The 27,370-nt window shown below is 41.6% G+C and overlaps 1 protein-coding gene across 6 annotated transcripts; it reads left to right on the top strand.

The window, feature by feature from the left end:
* Positions 1 to 729: 729 nt before the first annotated feature.
* ect2 (epithelial cell transforming 2) lies at positions 730 to 26,975 on the top strand. 6 transcript variants are annotated; one of them, XM_058401515.1, is made up of 27 exons: positions 730 to 1,052; positions 1,450 to 1,520; positions 1,746 to 1,886; positions 2,080 to 2,159; positions 5,065 to 5,160; positions 5,941 to 6,123; positions 6,900 to 6,989; positions 7,073 to 7,180; positions 9,552 to 9,625; positions 9,922 to 10,052; positions 10,563 to 10,678; positions 10,897 to 10,959; positions 11,412 to 11,634; positions 12,911 to 13,035; positions 13,539 to 13,658; positions 13,753 to 13,821; positions 13,917 to 14,027; positions 14,879 to 14,975; positions 15,236 to 15,317; positions 15,423 to 15,501; positions 15,933 to 16,052; positions 17,024 to 17,162; positions 18,332 to 18,486; positions 19,067 to 19,174; positions 19,764 to 19,904; positions 22,979 to 23,282; positions 26,067 to 26,975. In XM_058401515.1, the coding sequence occupies exons 3-26, from the start codon at positions 1,763 to 1,765 to the stop codon at positions 23,267 to 23,269; spliced, it is 2,925 nt and encodes a 974-aa protein (XP_058257498.1). In that variant the 5' UTR covers positions 730 to 1,052; positions 1,450 to 1,520; positions 1,746 to 1,762; the 3' UTR covers positions 23,270 to 23,282; positions 26,067 to 26,975. The 6 variants fall into 6 exon arrangements, with proteins under 6 accessions (XP_058257498.1, XP_058257497.1, XP_058257496.1 ...); XM_058401514.1 differs by lacking the exon at positions 1,450 to 1,520 and having other exon boundaries at positions 730 to 904; XM_058401513.1 differs by lacking the exon at positions 1,450 to 1,520.
* The last annotated feature ends 395 nt before the right edge of the window (positions 26,976 to 27,370 follow it).

The following is a 27,370-nucleotide window of genomic DNA, read 5'->3' as shown; positions in this document are numbered from 1 at the left end:
ACAGGACAGTGGTGAGACCGGCCATGCTGTCCGGTTGCCATGCTTAGAGGCAGTGTCACTGAGGAAGAGACAGGAGTCAGAGCTGGAGGTAGCAGAGCTGAAGATGTTGAGGTTCTCTTTGGGAGTATCACGGTTGGACAGGATTAGGAACGAGGACATCAGAGGGACGACTCATGTTGGACGTTTGGGGGACAAAGTTAGGGAGGACAGATTAAGATGGTTTGGACATGTCCAGAGGAGGGAGAGTGAGTATATTGGTAGGAGAATGTTGGACATGGAGCTGCCAGGCAGGAGGCAAAGAGGAAGGCCAAAGAGGAGGAATATGGATGTAATAAATGAGGATATGAAGCTAGTGGGTGTAAGTGTTGAGGATGCAGAAGATAGGGATAGGTGGAGAGAGATGATTCGCTGTGCAGACCCCTGAAGGGAAAAGCCCAAAGAAGATCATTATTGTTGTTGTTTTAAAAATACTAAATCACAATAGAATAACCTTTATAACACTGATTTTAAGCTAATAAAATGAGAGACTGAAGATGTCCAGTATAATGTCCAGTATGATGTCCAGTATGATGCCTGGAGCTGAACTCTAAACACAGCTCCAACTGCACAACACACAAAGCATGCATTCGCTATTTGAATTCAACAGCCAATCAAAAGGCGCGACCCACCAGTTCCGCTGACGTCATATCTCCCAGCCAATGAGCGTGCGGCGTCTCCGCTTGCGCTGCGTTTTGAATTGAGTGGAAAGCGTTGTGAGGTTCCGCTGTTATCATGGACTTAATGTCCAGACTCGCTTCATAGTATTCTCTTTACTTTTCGGAACAAAAACAAACTTTTTCCTCGGAGTTAAACCGAACAAAACCCGCTTTTGTTACTGAGCGATAGCTTTGCGTTGGTCCAGTGGGTAAGTTAGTAGTCTAAACTAGCGACTGTGCTAGGTAGCTAACCTGCAGAGCTTAGCTGGTCAAGCAGCTGGTCAGCTCAGCGCGCGTGCCGGCTTCGGCTAGTTTTATCAACACTTTTACTAACTCTGTTTCCGGTAGAGCTTCTCGGTAAGAATTTCTATATTGCGTTAAATTATTATTATTAATATTATTGACCTACTTTGGTCTGATTTCTTAGTTTGCTAATCTTTTAGGCAGTGACCTCTCCCCCTTCACCTGCCACTGACCTGTCAGTGTTTGTAAGCGCTTCTGTTTGCTGAAATGGTCAATAAATCCTGACTGAATTGAACAGATATTAGGCAGTAGCTCATAATAAACGTCTTGTCTAGTCTTCCATTATTGTGGGAATGAAGCAGAATGTTCTAGACGTTTCTTTCACATGATCGCAGTTTCAATCTTAAAGCTGAATTTAGGTTAAATTATTCTACACGATATTCCATAACAGCTGCTTTAAAGTGTTTAAAACGTTCTGTATCTGTATACTCATTCATTTATTCATCTTCAGTAAGCGCTTTATCCTGGAACACCAGGTTCGCGGTAGGAATGCAGTCTTAACTGGACACCAGCCCATTGCAGGTCACTACACACTTCTTCACACCCAGGTGATATTTTTAGTGTAGACTGTCTACCTCCTGGTGTGTTTCTGAGACTCTGGAGAACCCCAAGGAAACAGACAGGCTCGAACCCGGGCTCCTGGAGCTGTAATCAGTATTATAGAGTACCTACAGTAATGTCAGATTCCAGCTGCTCGGGTTGTTCTCAAGGTCCTTTGGTCCTCAATTAGTTTTTTCTCCTGGACAGAATCGGGTCGTGACGCCATGGCCGACAGCACTTTCGGGACGGTCCGTAGCCTGCTGGTGGACTCGTCCGTCTTTGACTCTAGGATGGCCGAGACCTCCAAGGAGCACACGTTTCTCGGGCTGACCTCAGACGACACTGAGGGTAAACTACAAGGCCCTTTGCTCCGGGCTGTCCATTCTTTTGACGAACTGTCATATCTTTCGACGTGTTGTCATTTCTTTCAAATATCGCAAAAGGGACTGGATGTCTTTTTTTTGTGTGTGTGTTCAGTATGACAGCTTTTGTATTTCCTAGGAGGCTCACTGTGCTACTGGGCTTTTAAAATGTCTTTCAGAAATGCTGCGGCGAGTGGAGACCAGGGTGGTGCTTGTGGGGGAAGTGGGCAGTGACACGGCGCTTATAAAGGCGCTTGAGGTAAAAAAAAAAAAAAAAATTAAATTGTTTTGCTGTCTTAATGGAAAAACAACGTGGTGTTCAACTGACCAAGCAAGGTCTAAGGTAGTCATATGCAGATGAGCCCACTTGAACACACACACACACAAATGCTTTGCCAGCATTCTGAGTGATCTGAGAGAAGTTTTACCAGGATGTGTGGCATTGACATGATAAAGGGACAAATAAAAAAAAAAATGATAGTCTAATTAATGCAGGCTAATATTAAATCATGACACGGACATGTAAAAACAAAGCAGTTAATAAGAGTAATGTGTTTTGTGGACATTCAGTGGGAGGGGACTACAGCCTTCTTAGAAAAGCAATAAAGAATCGAACAAACAATCCACTCCTCTGCTGTTATTAGTGTATTTTAGATCTGGCTGTTGTATCTGCAGAGAGATCAGTGGAGACAGCGTTTCCTGTTTTCTGTATAACAATCGTGTCTCGGTTCAGAGCTTCTCTCCGTACGGTTTGTGGTGTTGTCAGCGAAGCGTAGCTGCAATTAATAGCCGTTTTCCTGCTTACCCTGAGTCAGGAATTTAATGATGACATGTTTTTCTTCCTGTGTCCGGTGAATATTGTGTTTTGCATCACTTAGTTGAGTTTAATGTTAATAAAAGGATGTAAGCAGGAGCAGGCCGCTACCAGCAGATATGTTTAACAGAAGTGTTTTGTTGTAGAAACCTGGTACAGTGTGATTTTATTTCCCTTTTCTCTTCATCAGAAGGACACATCATGTTGAATTGGAAATGTAGCCTGATGGAGTAGCTGAGATTCATAATGTTAAGTAAATGTGTTCAGCATGTTTGCGTTCAGGTCCCAGCCCAATTTCCATTTGAAATGAGAGTGCTGTCAGGAGCTAAATGTTCTACACTTTAAATGTTGACATTTTACTCCTACGCATCCTTTAAACAATTAACTTCTGACAATGACTGCCTTGTCTCGGAGTCTTTCGTGGCTTTGAAGGTGCTTGATCTCGGCTTGTTTGAACGCCGTCTTAAATTTATCTTTATTTAATGAAATAAATTCAGCTCATGTTTTTGATGTTTGCTGTGAAAGAAGAAACTTGTCTCCGTGGATAGCATTAATAGTGAAATCATCAGCCATACACTACAGTATATGCAGGGAACATGATGGTTATAGTGATATGATAATGCCGCTACAATCTGTCACAATACACCGTAATATCTTTTTAAAATCATTTGCACAATCACTGACTGATGTTTTGAATCTTTAAATCATAAAGTTGTTAACATTTCTTTCTTACTTTTCAGTGTTAAAAGATTTATTTGCGTACACATTAAATAAAATCTAAATAAATGTTTTTCCTGGAGTTTTTTTTTTTTTTTGTAGCATAAACTCCGGTCAGACAAAACATTATGGCCACTGAGAGGTGAAGTGAATAAGACTGAGTATCTCCTCATCATGGCACCTGTTAGTGGGGGGGATATATTAGACAGCAAGTCAACATTTTGTCCTCAAAGTTGATGTTAGAAGCAGGAAAAATGGACAAGTGTAAGGATTTGAGCGAGTTTGATGAAGGACCAAACTGCCTAGACCACTGGATCAGAGCATCTCCAAAACTGCAGCTCTTGTGGGGTGTTCCCAGTCTGCAGTGGTCAGTATCTATCAAAAGTGGTCCAAGGAAGGAACAGTGGTGAACCGGCGACAGGGTCATGGACGGTCAAGTCTCATTGATGCACGTGGGGAGAGAAGGCTGACCCGTGTCATCCGATCCAACAGACGAGCTACTGTTGATCAAACTGCTGAAGAAGTTAATGCTGGTTCTGATAGAAAGGGGTCAAAATACACAGTCCAGGACGGGCCAGGGCTGTTTTGGCAGCAAAAGGGGGACCAACACAATATTAGTCTGGTGGTCAATCTTATGCCTGATCAGTGTATTCTGCTGCATGATGTCCTGCATCAGGTAACGGGCAAAATATATTTTTTAGCTTTAGCCAGAACTTCACAATCCCAAGGTTCTAGTGTATATCGTGTATTATGATGTACACAATGATGACTTTTTTCCTTCTACTGTAAACCCCTAAACCCTAATGACTTTAAAGCACCAGATTGTTTCAGGTTGTCTTTTGCAATAAATATGCATCTATTAAATCTCTTGAATATGTATGAGAGATGCACATTCTGGTCTAAAATTATAAAAGATATCAGACTACACTGCTCTTGTTGTTGTCTTAATAAAGTAAGTCATCATGTAAGGTTTGTATGGCTGGACACACCGACGCTCCGGACAGGGAGCAGCTTCACTGTCTGACAGATCCGGTGGTTTCTAACAAGGCTTTTGATCTCGGTCCTGGAGTCCTACAGTATGGTTTAGATTTAGGGAGTGGAACCTTCAAAGAATTTCAGATGGCATGTTTTGAATTTCTCCTCAGGCTGTTTGTTTTTAGCATTACACCCTGACTTCCAGAAAGAGCTCCAGGGTGAGGTTAAGATGTTCCTCCTTGGCTGCAGCCGAAGTGTCTGAGTAGTTAAGGAGATGGAAAAGGAGAAAAAAGGCAGGTGGAGGTATGTGTGTTTTTAAATTGAAGTCAAGTCCCAGCCCTGTCCGGAAATCCTCCTCTTTTTGCCCTTGAGGAAGCATGAGAGGGCTGTCAGATGGCCAGGCTCTTTGAAATACTCTGTTCCCGCTCCCACTCTGCAGTAGGAGCACATCCACACAGCTTAATCAGAGGCAAAAAGCAGCAGCTGAGCCAATCCACACTCGCCACTTTGAATTCACAGAACTTTTCTTTCCCAGACTCGGGCTGACATTTGTTAGAAGTTCTCGCCTTCTGGCTCGTGTGGATACCAGGCTGAATTTGTAAGCCATGGGTTGCCAGGTTGATGCCGAACGCTTCAATTTTTTCCTCCCCTCTTACAGGCCATCCGAGTAATGGAAGTCCCGGTGGTCAAGATTAAAGAAGGTGACCCGGGCTCAGAGTCGGGCGAGAAATTAATAAAATCTATAGTCAACATGGTATGTGTCAGAGACCGGGGATTCTTTGCATGCTTGAGGTCACTCCTGAGGGTTAGGCTGCATGAGTAATGCAACGGAAACGGCTGCGAATACGCCCTGTTTCAGTTTTTCCTTTAACGCCATATGGTGAACTAAATCACTCCACTCTAACTCTGATCTCTAACCTGGTGTTTTATGTCTCTGTAATCAGTGTTTGCTAATCTGGGTAATGATTAATCCACACCGGGGCTCCTGTTTTTTTTTGTTTTGTTTCCTTTCCCCTCACATACTGGAACAGGGTGAGTCCTGGAACACGTGGAATTCACTAAAATCTTACCGCTCTGAGAGAAATGCAGCTTGGTGAAAGCCTGTTTTTCTCCAGGTTTATGGCACAGCGAGAGCTTCCTGAGATCCAGATCTTTTGTGCATTTGATCATGCAGTGGGCCATCCTTCAGTAATCAGAAGAAAAAGTGTCCTTGTGTGTCTTTGTGTCTGTAAAATCGTCCCTGCTGCTTGACTGGAATGTCGTTCTGCGTTTTTAATGTTAACTCATGGACATGGTGCTTTGGATTCCTGTTACAAATAAGGCACAACTCTCATGAAATCTGGACTGCTTTTTTTTTTTTTTTTGCATTGGCTCTTGATTTTTATATAATAGAATACCTTTTGAGTTTCATCACAGAATTTTCCAGCCAAGCAGCTCCCACCAGTATATTGCATATTATTGTTAGCAGCTTTCTTTATGTTTTGCATCATTTTTTTGTCTCTTTGACTTTGAATCTTTTTGCCTGTCCCATTAGGATATAAACGTCCCCTGTATAAAGACAGACAATGTCAGAGAGTTTGGGGATGGAGAAAACGCTGAGTACGAGACAGTCTTTGTACTGAAGGACTTCCAGTCTCATGACTACAGCTATTTATACAAAAATGACAACCGCATTTTGGGCCCCCCTGTGGTACTGCACTGTGCTGGGAAGGGAGAGGTAAGGATGAGTGTGTACACACACACACATATATATATACACCTACAATCATTGCCTGACGCATGGATGTGACATGTATCGATTTTTTTTTCCACCTGAAGCAGTAAAATTGTTGCAGTTCCAGCATTTCAAAGGCACGATTTAACTTATACCCATAGAGAGTAAACACAAATCTGACAAAAACGAAGTTCTCTTTCAAAGCCAAATAGACTCCTAAGCAGCTTTAGCCTGTTAGCGTAAAGACTGCAGAATGCATCTTGGTTATCTGTGTAAGCCAGAGCACCTGTACTGTGTACACACGGTGGTCCGGTTCCTTCTGATAGAGCAAGAACTCAGAAGACTTCTGCAGTATGCTTTCCTTTTTTTCTTTTTTTTTCGTCCTCCTTGCATATACGCTGATAAAAACTTGATGACAGCGATACAGTGACGTTTATACAGTCTGAATTCACACTTCTTCACTTAAAACAGACTTTTCTAGCTGACAGGTAAGGTGAGGTTCACACCTTAAGAGTCGTTGAACCCCCTTGCCTTTATCTATTATTGTAGTACACTGTGTGTAATAGCATAACGTAATCACCGAGCTATGGCTGAGATTATGAGGACATGAGGGCTTCTTTAATTTGCAAATGCATGTATATTCATTGATCCTGCAGTCTTTATGAGGGGCAAGGTGTAGAGTACCTTACATATCTATAGAGCTTTTTTGTTTGTTTCACAGAGCTATGCTAATTACTCTCAATTATCATCTCTCTCTCCCTCTCTCTCTCTCTGTGTAGCCGCTGCCGTTCTCATCCCGTCCTCTCTACTCCACCACCATGCTCAACCTGTCACTCTGTTTCACCGGCTTCCGCAAGAAAGAGGAAGTGGTGAGTTCCTGTGGTCTACGAGCAGATCTGTTGCTTGAGATTTCACTTCCAGGTGACCTCACATACTCGTTTTGTTTTCTCAGGTAAACCTTGTTAACCTGGTGCATCATATGGGCGGCACCATCCGCAAGGACTTCAGTGCTAAAGTCACCCACCTCATTGCCCATTCTACTCACGGGGAGAAGTACAGGGTTTGTGTTTCAGCACTACATCCATATACTCTCTAGTTTACTGCAGGATTGTTGGATTTTTTATTGTAAGTTGTTCAGTGAGACACAAAGATTTCAAATCTGGTTGATCGTGTTACTGGAAAGTATTATATTTCATATATAACTAAAAGAGAGGGAAGTCTTTTTCAGTGAGTCAGATCATTTGACTCTCTTCAGTTAACTGAGTCATTAAGATCTTTTAATGTGTGAATGTGAAGGCGGTCATTTATGTAGGGTCTTATAGATATATCCTTCTTTTTAGGAGTCCTTGAGATGTGTTCAGTGTTTCAGAATAGTTGCTGTAACACCTTTAGATAGCTATCTAGCAGAACACACATTCATGTAAGCAAAGAAAATATCCCTCAATAAATACGGCCAGTATGTATCTACAAGCGCTTTCATGCCACAATACACACTCGCACACACCCCTTCATTAAATCCAAGTCATTTGCCACAGTGATATCTCACGCCTGGACACACGGTTAGTTTAGATAACCTTCCTCTACTCTATTCTCAGCACTTCATTGCAGCATTACTAGCTAATGAGATCTACACTGAAATGTGACTAATATTAAAAAGCTAGCTTGTCAAGAAAATGCGTTCATGTAAGTAATAATATGAAACAGCACAACTTTAGTTAAGCAGCTAACTAAATGCAGCAGATGCAGTCTCTGGTATGTCTCTCTGCCTTCTATCTGAACTAGTGGAGCTCAGACTATTCTCCTATACCTCTCTTTTTCCAAGTAATGGTCAAAAGATTTACTGATTTACACACTGACCTGTAGAGAGAGAGAGAGAGAGAGAGAGAGAAGCTAATCTCGGTCACGGCTGAAAGGGTTTCCTGTTTCAGGTTAGAGATCATGCACAGTTTCATATACAGATTCCAAAATTCACAGATACTTAAATGTAAAGATAAAACCTGGAGTTTTTCAGGTTTTTGGTCAGGGTGTTGTCACATGCTGTTCTGCAGATAAAGCAGAGTCTAGAATGTCTGGAATGGACTACAGGTATTTTTAAAGCAGAAGGTTTTCAAATGTTTTTTTTGGAGCTATTCCTCTTAAAAATAAATAAATAAATAAAAAATATCAGACAGCCTTATGAGTACACGACAGATTTATTAAAAAAATTAATCCAACCTTTGTAATATTTAGACAGATGTTTACATTCACATTTAGTTGATCTTTCTTTTTTATTACACACGTTTAATCCATTAAATCCTTTCTATTTAGGTGATTAATTAGTATCACATCCTCCCTGCCGGCCCTTTATTGGGCAAAATAAAACCAGGACTCTTTTGTTTACTGGACAGACGACTTGATTTAGTATTTTATCTTTTAACCTTGGTGAGATTTAAACAGCAGTAGTTAAACATGAGAGGACTTCACTTACAGTGAAAAAAATGGGATTAAAAAAGAGCATTTGTATTCAAAATCTGAATGTTTTTCTCTTTTTTTCTCCATCCTGATGTTTTGTTTGTCTGGGAGTGGAAATTGGTTTCCCCTGTTCCCATGGCAACTGTTTTATTCACATTTGTGTATCTCTATTGACTACAGAACCTAACAACTCTATTGAGCGGTCAGTAATGCTGTAGCTACTGCAGAGTGTTGCAGGAAAAAAAGAAGAGGCTGTTTCCTGAGCGGAGAGATCTGGACTGATCAAATACCTTTGGAGTGCTAGCACGTAGCCCATAAGCCCTGTTCTAAAGTCCACATAAAGCATTGCTCTGTCCTCCCCGAGAGACTTGGGCGAAATATAGAGCCCTTGGTTTTATTGATTCACTTGGGTTCACTTCACTTTTTCAATCTCCCATCCCCGTTGCCGCTGAAAGCCTGGCCAGGAGTCAGCTCTGTGCTCAGCTGCCCAAAAGGGTGCTCCAATAAGGCGCGTCAAGGTGTGTGTGATTGACAGAGAACGTGAGGGCGGAGCTATCGCAAATGCACATTATTTAACTTCATACGGGTCCGTCTGCCCACACCCTGACTCCTCCCACTCCTCTACATACACAATTAGCAATTAATGCCCTAAACGTCTCATGAAAACATCTTCCTTCTCTTGTTTCCTGAAGGACATTTGTGTCTTTCTGTAATTGAGCTTTGTTGTAATATTGACCATTGTTTGTGTTTAACACCAAATGTTAAGCAAATTCATCCTCTATGGCTTTTAGTAGTAATAATTTTTGTTTTTTAGAGATTACGGGCGCACATATTTATCACTCTCGGCAAAAAAGTGCTTAATTAGGCTGAATCCTGCATTGGATATATCTACATAATGCATTGGGACTGGGTTTATCATTCTCTAACTTTTCTTCTTTGTGTGTGTGTGTGTGTGTGTGTGTGTGTGTGTGTGTGTGTAGTTGGCTGTTTGTATGGGTACACCCATTCTCACCCCAGACTGGATTCATAAGGCCTGGGAACATAAGGACAACATGTAAGTGTGTGTGTGTCTAAATATGAATAATAGTGAAAGATGACTGATATTTATATCCAAATTTCTCTTTGCTCCCCTCCTTTTGGGAATTCAGTGAGACTTTATTTGCCGTTCATAACGTTAGTATCGAGAATTTGTGGATGATTTTTTCAGAAAAGTATGCCTTATGCTTTCAGTTCTCCAGAGATTCATTAAAATCACTTAAAAAAGTGGAAATCCTCTACCTTTTCAGAGCATATGTTTATGCCAGGTTGTTGTTTGTGCTGAGAGGACTGATGCCAACCTTCTGCTTGCAGCAATTTCCACGCCGGTGACGAGGAGTTCCGTATGGCCTTCAAAGTGCCGCCGTTTCAGGACTGCGTTTTGAGCTTTTTGGGATTCTCTGAGGAGGAAAAAAGCAATATGGAGGAAAGGACGCTGAAGCACGGTACGGAAGAATCATTGTTAAAATCTCCTTCGGCAGCTGCTGCTGAAAAACTACAAAGCATTGTTCTATCTCAGGACTCTGAAAGGCCCCCCCATTTATTTGAACTCTGTGTTCTTTGTGATGCCGAGTGCTGTGTAAGGCTCTGTTTGATAAAAGAAGTACTAATATTTTTCAGCACATAAAGTGGTAGGGGCCTGTTTTGTTTTTATCATCTGCTTTTTGACTCTTTCAGAAATTCTCTGAAGCAATAACCAACCATGTTTTTGGAGATTTACCTGAAAGATTAGTTCCACTAGTAATCCAAGAGCACCGACTCGGATAAACGAGCGGACCGATGATCTGCAGTGACCATGTATCGGGTTCTGTAGAAAGTCAGGGTATTAGGAACAGGGTTATGGTCACTGCTCTATTCGGTCACTGAGCAGCGATTAAGCTTTTCTGTCCAAAGAATAGGATTTACCTGGTGTTATCATTTTTAAGGTTAATTTGTAAGCATGTTGTGTGCTCCAGGTGGACGCTTTCTGGAGGTCGGAGATGAGAAGTGCACTCACCTGGTGGTGGAGGAGAACTCCATTAAAGAGCTGCCCTTTGTGCCATCTAAGAGACTGTACGTTGTAAAACAGGAGGTGAGGACCTTCGCTCTGTTCTCATAGCACATCCTGAGTAACAGTATGAATTCAGCTTCCTGTATTCATTTACACTGGCACGTTTCATCTCTATGGATCTCTTAGTGAAATTTACAGTGTGTGTGTGTGAGAGCGAGAGTTGGTTGAACATTGTGGGCTTGGACAAATCTGGTTGGTTTGTATTTGTACGCTTATTTTCTGCCCTTTTCTCCTTTAAGTGGTTTTGGGGCAGTATCCAGATGGATGCTCGAGCTGGGGAATCTATGTATTCATATGAGAAGGTAACAAAAAGAAATCTAATTTTATTCCATTATATATTAAATATTACACAGTTTAGCCATTTGTCTGGCACTTTTTAACTGGACCTTCGCTTTATGTGATTCGTGCAATTTATTTAAACAGCCTGATTTATTTTTTATGGAAGCCATGAACCACAAGTCGTGAGTGGGAAAGAAAAGTGCTAAAAAGTGCTGTCACTGATATAAGATCTGATTATTTTATTTTAAATGATATAAAGTGAGTATCAGTGTGACGAGTGATATTTTTAGCTTGTACATGTGGGAAAGCTGTGATTAAAATGTGATTAATATTTCTGGATAAGACTGTAACTCTGTGCTGAACTTTATACATGCTTCAGTCAATTATTATAAAAGCATTCATTTGTACCGTGGAAAGGAAATCTTCATTATACTATTTGTAGAAAGTTACAATTTTCTCCATTCTCGTCACCCAGTCGGAGAGTCCAGCGATGAAGAAGGCCGTGTCCCTTCTTTCTCTCACGACGCCCACCAGTAATCGGAAGCGGCGGCGTCTGCGTGACACTCTGGCCCAACTCGCTAAAGAGACGGAGATCTCACCATTCCCCCCTCGGAAGAGGCCCTCAGCAGAGCACTCGCTCTCTATGGGCTCACTGCTGGACATCTCCAACACTCCAGACACGTGCAAGTCCTTGGCAGGTGAGACAGAGAGAGAACGAGAAAGAGCTACATGCTCACTTCATCTTACCTTTGTGTTGAAGAACTACACCCCCACCAGCTCATCCACCCCAGTTCAGACTAAGACTACTGAGTGATTCCTTGACTTCAGTGACCCTGCTGGAGGTTTAGGATGGACCATTAGGGGCTCTAGGCTGAGTGAAAGTGTGTGAGCGAGGGAAGGATAAAGCTATTATAATTTTTATTGACGTACTCACAGCAGTGTTTCTGCCAGTAATGTTTAGTATCTCTAATATTTAGCTAGACTTTACATTTATTTGACCATCTTTACATAGGAATGTTTTCCCCATTTAACACTGCTGACAGAGCGTACTGTGACATTTATTTCAATAGTAAACTGATGCGTCATTAATTAAATGTAAATATAAAGCATGTCGTCAGTGACATTTATGCACACTACATTTCTGTACCTGGGTGATGAAGGAAAACGTGTGATCCTAAAAACTGGGATGTGGATTTATGCTTTTGAATTCATAAATAGAGAAATTGGAATAGTACCCACAGAGTGGAATTCGTTTTGACAGCTCTCATGGTGTGTGAAAGAGAAGCAGTGTAGGCTCAGGGTGAGTGTGTGAGGCTGGTCTATTGTTACAGAGCGTAGCATGGAAGGCAGGCCTAGACAGAAGAAGCCTGTGAAGAGAAGGAGTGAGCGGGAAAAGGAGAGAAAGAGTAGGACAAGCAGAGAATGGCCCTTTCACTATACCAGCACCCCACAGCAAGCCACAGAGCAGGACACACTCCCTGAGCACAGGCACTCCTCTCCTGAGTCAGGAGGTGTGTGTGTGTGTGTGTGTGTGTGTGTGTGTGTGTGTGTAAAGCAGTTAGGGTCATCAGGTGAAGTCAGACTGACTTGGGTAGGAAAACTAGGTAGCCAAATGAATGACCTTTAACTAATGAAGTTCAGATTTTCACAAGTATTCTTTTTATATATATATATATATATATATAATTTATATATATACACACACATTAGTCTATATACATATAGATTAATGTGTGTTTATTAAACCTTGATTACAAATTTGGTTTAAAGTTACGTTTGAAGAAGTGGTCCTGAAAGAGTCATGTCCGAGTCAGATCATTCACCTTGGCTTCTGTTGACTGCTCTACTATTTAACTGAGTGTAATTGCAGCAGTTCAACCTGAAATATATTTGAGAAAAATCCAAAGTGAGGGGAAAATTGTGTCACGAGAGATTATCTTGGTGCTCACCTGTGTGTCTGCCCATCCATTTCAGAGAGCTCCAAACCCTCCAAAAGCTCCACACCTGTCCTGCCCAAGCAGTCAGCAAGATGGCAGGTGTCCAAGGAGCTGTACCAGACTGAGAGCAACTATGTGGATATCCTGGCTACAGTTCTGCAGGTCTCTCTCTTTCCTCTCCTCTCTCTCTCTCTCTCTCTCTCTCTCTCTCTCTTTTTCTCTCACACTTACACACACACACACATACACACAGTGGCAATCCACAGTGCCTGTCTGTGGTCTTATCAGGCTGTACCAGTGCTCCAAACCAGTGGGGGAGAAAATGAATTAGATTCGTGTTACAGTGGGCAGCAGAGCCTACTCTACATCCAAACACCTGTGTCCCTTAGAGTGTCTCATACACACACACACACACACACACACACACACACACACATATATATATATGTGTATGTGTATCACACTCAGACAAACACATTAAAACACAGTGTGTTTAGGGATCAGCTGCCATGACAACATTAGAAGATGACAAATCCAGCCCCTGTCTGTCTCTGACCATCGGTTATGAAAATCACACACAAACACGTAAATGACAAACACTTTGATTAAGCCTCAGGGGTTTGAGTCTGTATTTAGGTACAAGTCTTCTGGGTCTGCTATTTCAGATTTTCAAGTACCCACTGGAGAAAGAAGGGCAGGTCGGGGGCCCCATCCTGGCTCAAGAAGAGATTAAGACCATCTTTGGCAGCATCCCAGACATTTATGAAGTGCACACCAGGATAAAGGTGGGCATGGAGTTGTTTGACCCTGTGATTGAGAGTAGGAGACAGGCGATTCATCCAGAGCAGCTATTAATGCTGATGAATGTCTTTCGAGCAGGCCGATCTGGAAGAGCTGGTGATGAACTGGTCGGAAGACAAGAGTGTCGGTGACATCATTCTGAAATATGTGAGTGTGATGGAGTTTTGATCTACGTGTTTTGTCACGTCTGTGACGGCAGCAGTCCAGTCCCTTTGTAACACCTCGTCCTTTTTCTTTGTCAGTCCGGAGAGCTGGTGAAAGCTTACCCGCCTTTCGTCAACTTCTTTGAGATGAGCAAGGAGACGATTGTGAGGTGTGAGAAGCAGAAGCCAAGGTTTCATGCATTCCTAAAGGTATTGTGTGTGTGTGTGCGCAGGGTATTTGTAGTGTTAATTATGTTGAGAACTACGACTGAAAAACCTGTCCTTGACCTTTTTTCATGATGGACTAAACGATAACTAAATAATTCACCTTTCAAATGTAAAGATATTTTTCTCATCAAATAAAAATGAGATAGAAAGGTCAGACCCCACCCCCCCATGTCGATGTCCACACATGTCGAGCGCAAGGCGAGAAACACTGCTGTGGTGGTGGTCAGTGTTCACTGCTCTTTTCTTCTAATGTGAAATTTTTTTCTGTAATAAAATGTTCATCTCTGCTAAGATAAAGCCCTCACTGTAATATCTGTCCTGTAACAACACCCCTTAGAACTAGCATTCCTTATGACCAAGAAATGACCTCAAAACTTGTATTGGTTTACAAAATAAAACTGAACGCAGTTTATTAAAATGTTAATTATTACTTAATAAAAGTTTAAGTAGATATCTCTTCAATAGAATATTAAATGCATCTTCTGCTATTCTTCTCGGTCCTTGCTTTGTTTATTGATTTACTGATTGATTAATTGAGCGCGGCTCTCCAGAGGCCCTCGATGACTTTTGAATTTAAATCATTTGGCCCTCTGTTGTCTTTGCAAAGGCATTTAGCTTTTGTGTAATGCTACTCTTGTAAACTCTCATAAAAATCTCTCTTATAAGTGTATTGTAGTACCTTTAAAATGGCGAACTCTTTAAATTCAATTTGCTGATCACATCACTCTCTATCTCTGACAATAATGTGTGTTTGCAAATAAATAAGGAACAATAAGGCCACCTGCATCCCTTAATGTCTTGTTTTCCCTGTTTGCCTCCAAACCTTTGTCTAGATCAATCAGGCTAAACCCGAGTGTGGGCGGCAGACACTGGTGGAGCTGATGATACGTCCTGTTCAGAGACTGCCTAGTGTGGCTCTCTTACTCAATGGTGAGTCATAAACACACACACACACACACACACTCGAGTGATCGTACATGCTTCTTCATCAGTAACTGGTTGCCTTGCCGTCTTCTGCTGATCTGTTCCTCGCGAATTTAAAGACATTGATTAGAGACGGATATTTTCAGTCCTTTAAATATTTAACTATTCTACACTCGAGGCCACGTTCTGGCTGTATCTCTTCGTGTAATTATGGAAATCTGTCCCCATAACCTTTCTTTTTCATTTGCCTCCCTGTACTATTTCAGATATTAAAAAGCATACCTCTGATGATAATCCTGATAAATTCACTCTGGAAAAGGCCATAGAGTCCCTGAAAGAAGTTATGACGTGAGTTCAATTATTTAACTCCACTTCATATATTATTCTCATGACTCGCATTCTTTAATGGTCAAAGACCATGTCCTAAATCTTTCTTCTTCCCGTTCCACCCAGCCATATAAATGAAGACAAGAGAAAGACAGAAGGCCAGAAGCAGATCTTTGATGTGGTTTATGAAGTGGATGGCTGCCCTGTAAGTTGCTCATGTGTTTACTCACCCGAGTTCTATTCGTAGTGATGATCCACTAATCTCTAAATAACAGTGCTAGCGCGTTGCGCTTTTCCTCAGCTCAGTCGAGCTTGCTTCACTGTTTATTTCACTTAATTAAGCATCACGCTTCCTTTATGTTCTCCTTTTTCAGTCAGGATTTGTAAAAGCTTTGCATCTTGTGCAAGCCTCGTGATAATCTTGCTCCTTTCTTCTTCTGAGGTCTGTGCAAAATATATTAATGTAGATTTGTTTGGCGTCTATCCGAGAGAATGTGAATCATTAAAAATAGGTTATGAAGAAGCGAGTCTCTGCATGCTTCCTTTCTGATACACATAAGAAAATGCTGTTGCTGGAGCTGGATGTTGCTGCTTGAATTGTGTGTGTGTGTGTGTGTGTGTGTGTGTGTTTTGCAGGCCAATCTTTTGTCTTCTCATCGGAGTTTGGTGCACCGAGTGGAGACCATCGCTCTAGGAGACAAGCCCTGCGACCGTGGGGAACACGTCACTCTATTTCTCTTCAACGACTGCCTAGAGGCATGTTCACACTCGCACTCATTAAGAAATATATCTTTATTTCGCTTCTGCAAAGTTGTTATATAATTTACAGGATGAAATCACATTTTCCCTCGTGTGGAAATATTTTTAGAATTATTAGACAAGGAAAACCTTGGCTCTGGTTTACAGGCTATAATGCACACTTTAACCATCTGTTCTTTCATTTTTATATGCGTATCATAGCCTGTGCTTCCCTCAGCAGCTTTCTGATGGATCTTCTTCCCAATGACTTGTTAACCAGCGGACTGCTTTTTAACTCCCGACCTGCTGATTTTTTTTATTTTTTTCCCTCTCTCCACACACAGACATCTCCTTTACACAATATCCTTTAAGTTTATTGACCTCTTTAGCAGTGCTCTATTGAGTCAGCTCCTCCTCTCCCTTCCCTACAGACACCCATTCCACCCACTCTGCTACACCCCCCCCCCCGCCCCCTATCCCAATTACGTATACTTCACAGGCACTCTGAGTTCATGGTGAGAATGAGGTTTGGAAAAAAGGTGCCTAATTAATGCATATGCAGTCTGTGCTTGCTGACTCGGCTACTCCCTGATTCCTGATTAGCATGGGTTTGTGTTTGATTGGTGGGGTTGGATGGGGGTTGGGGGGGGCTTGTGTCTGCTGTGGCTGTCCTGTTTGTGCAGCTTTAGGTCTAGCCTGTTAATGAGAGATGGGCGCTCTGGGGCTCCATCTGCTCAATTATTCATTGATGAATTCCTCTGTATTCATATCTGTTGCTCTACATCACAACGCATCTCTTACTCGGGCCCCATGCTGTAGGATTAAAGGGTACCTAATGAGCTTGGGCGTTTAGCTTCCGAACAGCACTGATCAATGAATCACACGTACACAGGACAGCTTCCATGTGCATGCACATACCCCCACTGTATAGAGTCTGGACTTAAGCACATGCAGGAGGTAATTTATTGCTTGTATGTATGCATCCCCAGATTGCCAGGAAGAGGCATAAGGTGATCAGCACCTTTAAGAGTCCTCTGGGGCAAACACGGCCACCTGCTCAGCTCAAGCACATCACCCTCATGCCCCTGTCTCAGATCCGTAGGGTGCTGGACCTGCGTGACACAGAGGGTAAGCTCTCTATAGAACACAGCTCTACAAAACACACATGCTCACATGTTCCATTATAAGAAACTTTACCATCTAATGCTTGACACTTCAGAGTAAATTTGGGGTAAACCTGCTTCTGTGATTTGTTCTTGTTATCTACCATAACTCTGGAAATTCTAAATAAATAACGTCTAAGGGTAGGAGCAAGCCTTTGAAAAGAAGGAGTAAAAAGAGTCCTCAGTGTTTCAGAAGTAGAGATAGTCGTTGTGCTTTGTAACACTTAACTAGCAGAATATTTTTTGAGATAACTGACTGATGGCAAAGACGCGTTTGAGCAACACTGTCTCCAGAGCTTTGAGCAACACCTTTCAAGAAGGCTGTCAGGTCATGAAGGATTTCAGAAAAATCAGAATTCGTAAATCCAGGTGTGACAACCATTTGTACTGTTTGTCTGAGGAAACGTGAGAGCTTGGTGTGGTTTAGATACACACTCACCTCCTTCATACCCTACTGAGATTAATTTTAAGGGAAAAAAATATAAATTAAAAGTTGATGTATAATAATCAAAAATCAAACGTAACAAAAAACCCCACCTCTGTTATACATTATAACAGGACGTGAGCGTGTGGTCAGAAAAAGTATTGTTCAACACGCCGCCCCTCCCCCATTTAACCCTCATACATCATCTCTTGCCCTCTGACCTCCAACCAAACGTGGTCAAAAAAAATTATAATAATAATAAAGCTTAAAACACAGAGTGGCTATAACACCAGAAATATCAATAATTAACTAAATTGTCTATACAGTATACTAAATTGTATACAGTAGTTTTAAAATTCGAGCTTGTTCCAAACTAGGAAGGTTTACTATAAATATCCATTCTAATGCCTCGTATGGTCACCTTGAGATCTGATTAGAGATCCATTTGCTTATTGGAAAATCTCTGGTTTCTGTAGCTGCCCAAGGCTCTGTAAACAGGTAAATATATGAAGGATATGTCCCTCCACCATCAAACCAATCAGTTCAAACAACCTCAGTTTATTCTGCAGTCTTCCCTTGATGTACTTTTCATATTTGTGAGGTGTGGCTTCAGTCAGAACGAGACTGGAAGTTTAACTGTTTACCAGATCAGTCCCCACTTGTGTTTTCTGAACTCTGTGTCTGTGTGGGTGTGCATTCTGGATGTACAGACTGTCAGAACGCCTTTGCCCTGGTTGTGCGGCCTCCTACCGAGCAAGAGAACCTCCTGTTTAGTTTCCAACTCGCTGCTGAAGACACGCTCAAGTCGACCTGGCTCAAGACTCTCTGCCGTCAAGTGGCAAACACCATCTGCAGAGCCGACGCGGTGAGTGCTCTACCCCCTCGTGGAATTTTCCTTGGCTCCCTTCGTCTGGAGGCCGACAAGGCCTCTAGCATAATTATTTATTTTATTAGGCCTCACTTTGTTTTATTACAGCAACAAATTAGGTGGCATGTGCGGGCCTTTTTTGTGGCAGTTAATCCTATTAGATTGTCCAGCGTGGTTAGGCTGGAAGACAGATTAATGTAATTAGAAGTGGAATTGTGCTTGAACTTTACACCTCGGAGGCAGATGGCTTTATCTCTATTCTACAGCACCACAGGTCTCTTGCTCTGACGCATGAGTGCAGGCCCAGACCTGCCAAACAGCACGTGTAATTGGCTCCAGCCAGACAGATGTATATATTTGCCTTTATAATTAAAGAACAAGTACCACTAAGCCCTGCAGGTGAACGTCTATCTTGCCAGCCTACAGGCACGGGGTCCACCACAAGGTGGCGATGCACACCCCCTTTCAGTGTTCTCCTTCCCTCTGTCTCTCTCTCTCTCTCTCGCTCGACCAAGATGTCTCATTCCTTGTATTTTGCCTGCAGAATAGCTTTATATTTTATTCTATTTTAAAACAGGAAGACCTAATTCAGTGCACTGATCCTGACACCCTTCAAGTGAGCACGAAGGACATGGACAGCACGCTGAGTCGAGCCTCCAGGGCCATCAAAAAGACATCTAAGAAGGTAGGGGTGGGGGCAGCACTGTGGGTGTTGTATGTAATGTGCTCACTCACACACTTGATGTTCACTTAGATAGGGATCTGAAACTAACTTTATATCTGTATTATATTTGACTGGTTTCCATAGTCTAGTGTCTACAGCGGGGGTCATCAATTGGTGGACCATGGTCCAGATTTGAAACAAACAGTGTGTTTCAGTGAACCATAGACAGTACTTAAACTAATAATGTAGCAGAGCTTACAAACAAATCTACAAAACTGTCCATAGATCAGTGATTTTCTATAGCAGGTTCTCAGTTGTGATTTATCCTGCATTTATGTAAAATATTAAACTGAAGGAAGCTCAGCGACTGGCTACACAGCTAAAGACATGACTCTCTTTCATTTTCTAATTTAACATTTGCTTACGCATCAGAAGGTAACTGGTGTCGTCGTTCTGTCATGTTCGTTGCTGATTTGTAAACAAATAATTTATGTAATACAACCAAAGTTTAGTTGAATATCACTGCTTAAGTTATGCTTTTTTTCTTTTGCGTCTCCAGACTCTAATAGGAGGTGTACAGGTGTGCAGTCATGATTGTGTTTATTTTCAGGTAACCAGGGCATTCTCTTTCACCAAAACCCCAAAGCGTGTGATCCAGAGAGCTTTCATGGCCAGCAGTACTCCAGATGATAAGAGCCCAGGCCCAGGCCTTGACCATATGACCCGGATGACTAGCAGCTCCACACTGGCCGTGAGTCTTTCTCGATTTTTTCTCTTTTGTTTCTGTGTCTATTTAGTTTCTGATCATATATATCTATATATTTTAGAGCAAAATTATTTTATTCAACAAGTAATAACCATATGATCAATCTACAACATGAGTGCAGCATTTAATAGCTTCAAGCAGATCCATATCTAATCAAACGATGGGAAAGATTTCTCAAACACACTTTCAGTAAACTTTACAGTTATTCAGTTAGGTGAATTTTTTTTTTTTTAAACCTAATCTGTTTGGTTGTACCAGTAATCACTAACCACGTTACAGGAGATCTACCTTCGTACAGAACCTGGTTCCAGCCCAAATCCACCGGAGCTGATCCGGCTAATCGAGTAAACTGATTATGTGCAGCAGGTCTGTTGGATTAGGGCTGAGGCTGAATTCTGTAAGAAAGTAGATCTTCAGGTACATACAAGGGTTTTTGATCTCGGGCTTATACCAGTGCTGCAACCAAGCCTGGAGAAGGTGATAAGCATGGAGAATTAATCTGACTTCAAAATGCACTCTGTGCTGTAAAGATTTCGGTGTTGTTGCACTGTTGTTGGCTATTGTGATTTAGTGATTAAAGGACATCATTCGTTTTGGCCAGAGGCCTGGAATCCCTGGTCAGTTATGTACAAATCCCAACTGTGTCCGGTTTACCTTCAATTAAAATGAACTAATTAATAATTAAATTAAGCTTGGGTAAAAGTAAGGACATTCACCCAATAATAAACATAGGCCCAAAACTGGAAGATGTCTACAGGGAATTAATATTTTAATATTTAAATCGTTAGCCGTCACCTTGATGCTGCCTGACCAGCAGTGACCAAAGTTCAGAGCCAGTCACTTTGATCCAATGTATTACTTACTCCATAATAAAATGAACAAATGATTTGGACTGTTTTTACTAAGAGGAGTAATTAGTGTGCTGAGTGATAAATGATCTTGTCAGGTTCAGGAGCATGCAGGCATGTGGAAACACTGATGAAACTTAGCAAAACAATGTCTACCCCACCCCGCACCGTTTACCAGCGGTCACTCTGCAGTTAAACAGATTGTGAGAGAATAAGCACTAGCCGAATATTGAATATCTTCTGCGCATGATGCAATGACAGAACGTCTCATCTCGCAGGTGGTTTTCACAATGGGCACGTTTGCTGAGATCCTAATCCGAGTGTGATTGTTCCCGGCACTCCTTCGGCATTGGTCTGGTTTCAGACTCGCTTGATTTGACCAAATCCCGGTGCATTTGCATTCATCTTGCATCATCACAAATGCGCATGGAGAACACAATGTGACTCACCATATATATACACTGATGTCCTCCAACGTTCCCCAGCCAGTTGTTGTGGAAACTAATGATGTCAGCGGCTAAAACTTGTGCATATTGTATACTCTAGTACAAGCTGCTTTCTCATTCACAGGAATCATGGCACACTCTAAATACAGGTGTGGGTTAAGGGCCTTGCTCAAGGGCACAATGGTGGCAGCTTGGCGGTGCTGGGACTTGAACCCCGATCTGCCAGTAAACGACCCAGAGCCTTAACCTCTTGAGCCACCACTGCTAGTTAGTTAGATCTAATTAGTTGCAGAGATCAAGGTTAAAGCAATTCTCAGGTTTTAGAGAAGAATTCATGGCCCAGAGTGTGTGGACATCTGACCCATTACACCCATATCTGCATGTCGAATGTACCCTTCCAGAATCAGTCTTCTCTTTGCTATTATTATAATCTCCACTCTTCTGGGAAGGCTTTCCACTACATTTTGAAGCATGGGTTGTAGTTAGTGGTCCAGTTCATCCCAAAGGTGTTCAGTGTGGTGGAGGTCAGGGCTCTGTGCAGGTCTCTTGAGTTTTCACACACCAGCTTTGGTCATATAGTGTATGTTGGTTTAAGTGTCTTTATTACTCTTTGGGATCAGTAGTACATACATGTTGTAGAGGTTGAGGGATATTTGGTAAATATATTCACAGAAATATATTTTATATATTTCATTTTCTATGAAGCTACATGTCTGACAACTCCTTTAAGAGTATAATGAGGTTCTTTAGTGTCTTTAGCACACAGTTTCAGATGTGGATAGAGTGTCTTAGCTCTTTGTATTACCAAGATGTTCCATCTGATGAATACATCTGTTGTATTATGGAGATGTCTTGCTCTATATTATCAGGAAAATGTCATCTCGCTGTGCACAAGCAGGGCCATTATCTAAATCCAAGCACCTATGGTAGACACTTGCTCTCCAATTAGCTGCAGCTCAAAAGCATCTAGAACAAAGAGATGCTGCAGCAGTAAATGAATGTAATAATTTCAACTAAATATCTGAAAGATCTAGGGTTAGATCTCAAAAATTATATACATGTCTGAGAGAAAGTTGTACAATATGGACCATAAATAACACTATCCTGATAGACACTGTGTGGAAAGGTCTGCTTGAATTTGAATCCACTGATCTGATCTGCTCCAGGATCGTAAGAAAAATGTTACTGCTATGTCTGTGTAGAGAATGCTTATATATTTATGTGCAGTGCGTAGTGCACCATTATACTGCAGACGTTTTACTGATGCTCTGTGATCCAGGTGTGATGTATATAACCACTACTATGTTGCCAGGAAAATAAATGTTTACCTCACACGGTAAAGGAGCACTTCAGAAAGAACGCTAAGAACATTGCATCTGAAGCTAATGAAGCTGATGTCCTACTCGTTCCATTTCACCACTTCAGTGTTTTCATTTGCATCCTCAGTGTACCGATTTGTCCTGTAGGGTCCTTCTGGCTTTCAATGTTTTCGTTTTTTCCATATCTTTTTCCCGGAGTAATTAAAAGGAAACTGTTGCCTTTCAGGCTAAATATTATGAGTGTCTTTGTTTTCGTTTGAATTTATATTTCAGGCTAAATACTTTGCCAGACCTTATTTATGTCAGCAGCTGTACTGCAAACATTTGGACACCTCTGTTTAAAGAAGTTGTCACTTTGCTGTAATGTACTAGGCTAATCTGTGTGTGTGTGTGTGTGTGTGTGTGTGTGTGTGTGTGTGTTTACACATGCCGGCATGTGAGTGCAGATGGCTCGCTCAGCCTCCACATTCAGTCTGAGTGGTTGCAGTAAAAATGCTGTAGTACAGCGCTCCAATTCCCTGGACAATGCGCCCAGGCCCAGGGTGGCCGTGTGCGTCCGCAGCCCATGCTGCCCAGAGAACACTAACCAGCCTGCTCCTGCAGAGTCCCATCTCAAAGTGCCCACGCAGCAAGCATGTCCGTCCGCTCTGCAGGGCACCAGGTCGTACCGGGAGCTTGCGGTTTCCTTGGAGCAGCGCAGAGCCCCCGGCTCCCCCCGCAGAGAGACTCTACTCTAGGTGTCTAAATGATGTGAGCACAGCACACCTCTGGCTCCTTCATACACTAATGTCTAACCTTTGGGGAAGTGGTTGCACTTACTAACTCGCACTGGTGCACAGCTCCAGTCCTGGAGGGATGCTTTTGGTGATTTCCTTGTTCACAAACACCTAGTGGAATGATTAAGAGATTTATTTATTTGGTGTGTTAGAGCAGGAAAATCGCTGGGCTTCTGCCATCTAGGATTGTAGTTGTGCATCTTGCCGTAGGTGTGTTTTTGGTTGTTCAGATTTGAGTACTTTTAGAGTCGGCAACACCAGCTGGACCTAAACTGGGATTCAGTCTCCTTGTGGCTCGAGTGGCTTCGGAATTACCGGATAATTTATGCACCACAAAACAACCAAAACTCCACATAATGACTATTTATACAAACAATGGCCGTTGTTCTATCGGGCAACATTGGCCATTTTGTATTCATGTACTCAAACACAGGACAGAATTATTCACTACTTACTGCTTAAATTAGTCTGAAATGTTAAATGTTCCTTTACTAAACAACACACATTTACACACACACTGTAGAACATGCTTACTTCTAATGATTCTGACATTTATTTATCTTCATTAATGAGCTTTTATTGCTGCTTTGTAGCTAGATTTTAAATGTCTTATCTAATATCTGTGTACAAAAGCTTAAAGAGCAAATGTAAAAGAGGCTAATGTTTAGTTATATAAACAAAGAGCTTATGTAACATTAATTAATTTACAAAGTGCTAATAAAAGTGCTAATAGATGCCAAGGTTGAAACCTTAAGATTTAAATAGCCGTTGGATCAGATCTAATACAGATCGAGAAGTTCTCAGTGCTGGTTTATAAGCGGAAGCCGAGGCACTGACGCGTTTTCAGACAGCCGCTTTAAAACCTAAAGACAGTGAAGCCTGAAGTGAATGAAACGATTTCTTTGACTAGATCATAAACGCTGCATCCTTTACTGTGCTAAACACCAGCAGACTCTGAGAATGCAGCCTGACGATAGAGAAGACACCGACTTGAAGTAGTTTATGTAAATTCCAGCAAAAAAATGTTAACGTGCTAAACATCACATCGTGTATAACGGACCCTGCGTGTACTAATGTAAAAGTGATCATAACAGGAAACTCCGGGGTGAAGATGTGAGGTTTGGACCATGTAAAACAGCCATTATTGTGTAGTGACAGGAAAACTCCTCCATCTTTAATTTCTTTTATTATAAGGGTAGATTACAGGCTGTCATACTGCATTTTATCAAAAGTCAGCTTTTCAACTAACGGTATTTGGATTTGCTGTCCATCGTCCCACAGGCACAGAAACCCAGCACCAACTCGGGGTTCAGTTACTCTCCCGAGTGTTACAAGCTGGACACACACACACACGCGCGCGCACACACACAGGTGATGGGTTCTGACTGGTGGTTATAGCAACAGGCATGGTCAGAGTAAAGGGAATAAATTGGGTTCATGTTCCTGCTTAACCTCTCCTTCACTCTCGCATTTCCATGTGGGATTGCAGGAAAGAATGCAGCGCTAGTCTCTGCGTGAGTGTACTAATGGAGCAGTTTGTCATCATCATGTGACACTAATACATAATCTGATACTCATTAATCATTCATAAATCAAAAACATTCATTTATTTATTTTTAGAAATCCTCTTAAGAAACTTCTCATTGTGTTCCTTATCCACTACATGATCTGGTGGTCTGGGAGAACCTGCTGGCCGTCTGCTGAATTCTGTCAGCCGGGAATGGTGAAAACGTCAAAATGGGCTTTACTTCATTTTTCATAATAAATCAGAACTTAAAAATATGGAACTGTAATCCTAGCCGGATTAGGTGTTAACTCGGTTGTTTCAGTAAAGACCAACAGTGACGAGTAAAGAGGAGATACAGAACGTGTGGAAAGTGAAATGATGATTTTTCTTTATGGTAATTTTTCTTTAATCACATCGTCATTCCTGGTCATTTCCATGTTTCCATTAAGTAGATATCCGGTTTAATCAGTGGCTGTAGGCTATAATCAAACGTAGGTATAGAATAGATGTGGTGTTTATATTTATTATTTATCTGTTAATCAGTAGAATTGTAACATCTTTAAGCACAGTTATTTTTCCTTTCCACTTTTTGAGCATAAATACTTGGAAGTTATACGAAGTTATAGTTATACTAAGCTGTACTTGTGCTATTTCAGAACTTTACCCTCTAGGAAATGTCAGTTTCATCACGTTAAGGCTTTTCTCAGACCACCACGTCCTTCACTGTAACACCAACACCTCATCCACTAACGAGCTTCAGTGCTGTTCATCGTTAAAGCTTTAGCTCGACTCTTAACTCCGCCCCCAACCCACTGTCTGTGTCCTATAATCCACAATACACACGCGAGCTAAAATATTTAAACACTCTACTTGTCAAGAAATATCATTACATATTGTGAAGTTTGTGAAGCATCACTATTTAATATTCTGTTAAATCCTGAGGACGAAACTCTTCCCTGGAATCTCTGTAATGGTGTGAAATGGTCACTTCCTCGGGGAGTTTACTGCCGTCCCTCCACCCACGCTGAACAGTACTTAGAGTTAATTGGACATGACTAGTGAAGAATACTCCCCGAACATCTCGGAGACACGCTCCTCTCAGCTTCACAATATGGTTCTTCGTAACAAGCCGCACCAGATGTCAGACTTCCTGGAGAATTCATACGTCCAGAAACTTGCTGATGCTAAACATGTTCTATTTTTTTTTCCCCCTCCCCTCTCCATATGCATCTTCTTTCTCATTTATTGCAGGCTGTGCACTCACCATCGATGGTCAATCTGTCATCTGCATTTGAAAGGAAGTACCACACGTTTAGCCGGTCGACCACTCACCTGATCTGATGCGTCCGATCGAGCCTGCTCTGACCAGACAACACTAAAGGACGTCAGCGGTACAGTGCTGCTCACATCACTACTCCACTCTTCCAAATGAAGGATCAGTCTTGTATTTTTGTCTTTTTCCTGTGTTACTAATGTTATATATTTTGGGCACTTTCATCTAACAGAGATGTTAATAACTGACAAATTCTGCCTGTTTGGTTTTTTAAATAGAAATAGATTTTCACATTAATAACCAATGAAAGTATTTCTTAATGTTATCTGAGATCAGCCACTTACGTTTCCAGCTTTTATAAAGCTACACAATTGAGTACTTTTAATATAAATGGGTTACGACTAGAGAAACTATGGGAAGTCTTTGCAGTAAACCGTTGCTGAAGTTTCACATTGTATAAGTTTTTATCTGGACTAGACTGTTTATTTTGAACAGGCAAAAAAAAAGTGGAGCTACGTACAGCGTGTGTATTTATTCTCTAGAATAAATCTATATATATATATAGTATATTTCAATCCTGTAACTTTCTCTTTGTTTGTATTTATGTGTAAATATGCTCCTTTTTTCATTTGTGGTAGTGTCCTATGATTTTTTTTTTTTTTCCCCCTCTATTTTTCCTGGATGTCTCCGTTAAACCGTCACTGTAGTGGCCTTCAGAAGCTGTACAAACATTTAGCCATATCTTACACCACTTCCTTCCTCTTTTCCTTTTCTTACTGTATTGGAGTTACATATTGTCTTTGTAAATGTAATGATTTTTGGGAATTGCTTTTATGTCTGACTCTATATTCATTTACTCGTTTTCAATAAAAGACGGATGTAGCCAATGACTCGGGTCCAGTTCTGGAATTGCGAATGTAGGCAGCTGCCTGACCGAAGCTGTTTAGTGTAATTATTTTTCTTTGTACGACACATCTCACACACATTTTCCAACATCGATCTCTATCTAAATTCATGTTCACCTGAGGTCAGCACATGTAGGTGGTGGACTGAGAGCCAGACGCAGACCCGTAGACTGAACCAAGCACTATAAAAAAGCAGAACCGGTAAGTATTTTTAAAACCCGGTCATAGTTCTCTGACCCACTGAGGGTTTAGTTAGCCGCTCCTCTGTCGGAATTTGTCGAGACAGAAGAACAAGAGGTTTCAGTCTTTCACAGAATTTTGTTTGTGATGACATGAGCTGATGAGATCTGAGCGTTTGAAGATGTCCAAATCGAGTA

This window comes from Hemibagrus wyckioides, linkage group LG10 (genome assembly GCF_019097595.1).
Source record: "Hemibagrus wyckioides isolate EC202008001 linkage group LG10, SWU_Hwy_1.0, whole genome shotgun sequence".
NCBI classification, from domain to species: domain Eukaryota; kingdom Metazoa; phylum Chordata; class Actinopteri; order Siluriformes; family Bagridae; genus Hemibagrus; species Hemibagrus wyckioides.
Note: the sequence above shows the minus strand (reverse complement) of the source record. Positions and strands in the feature narration are given on the sequence as shown.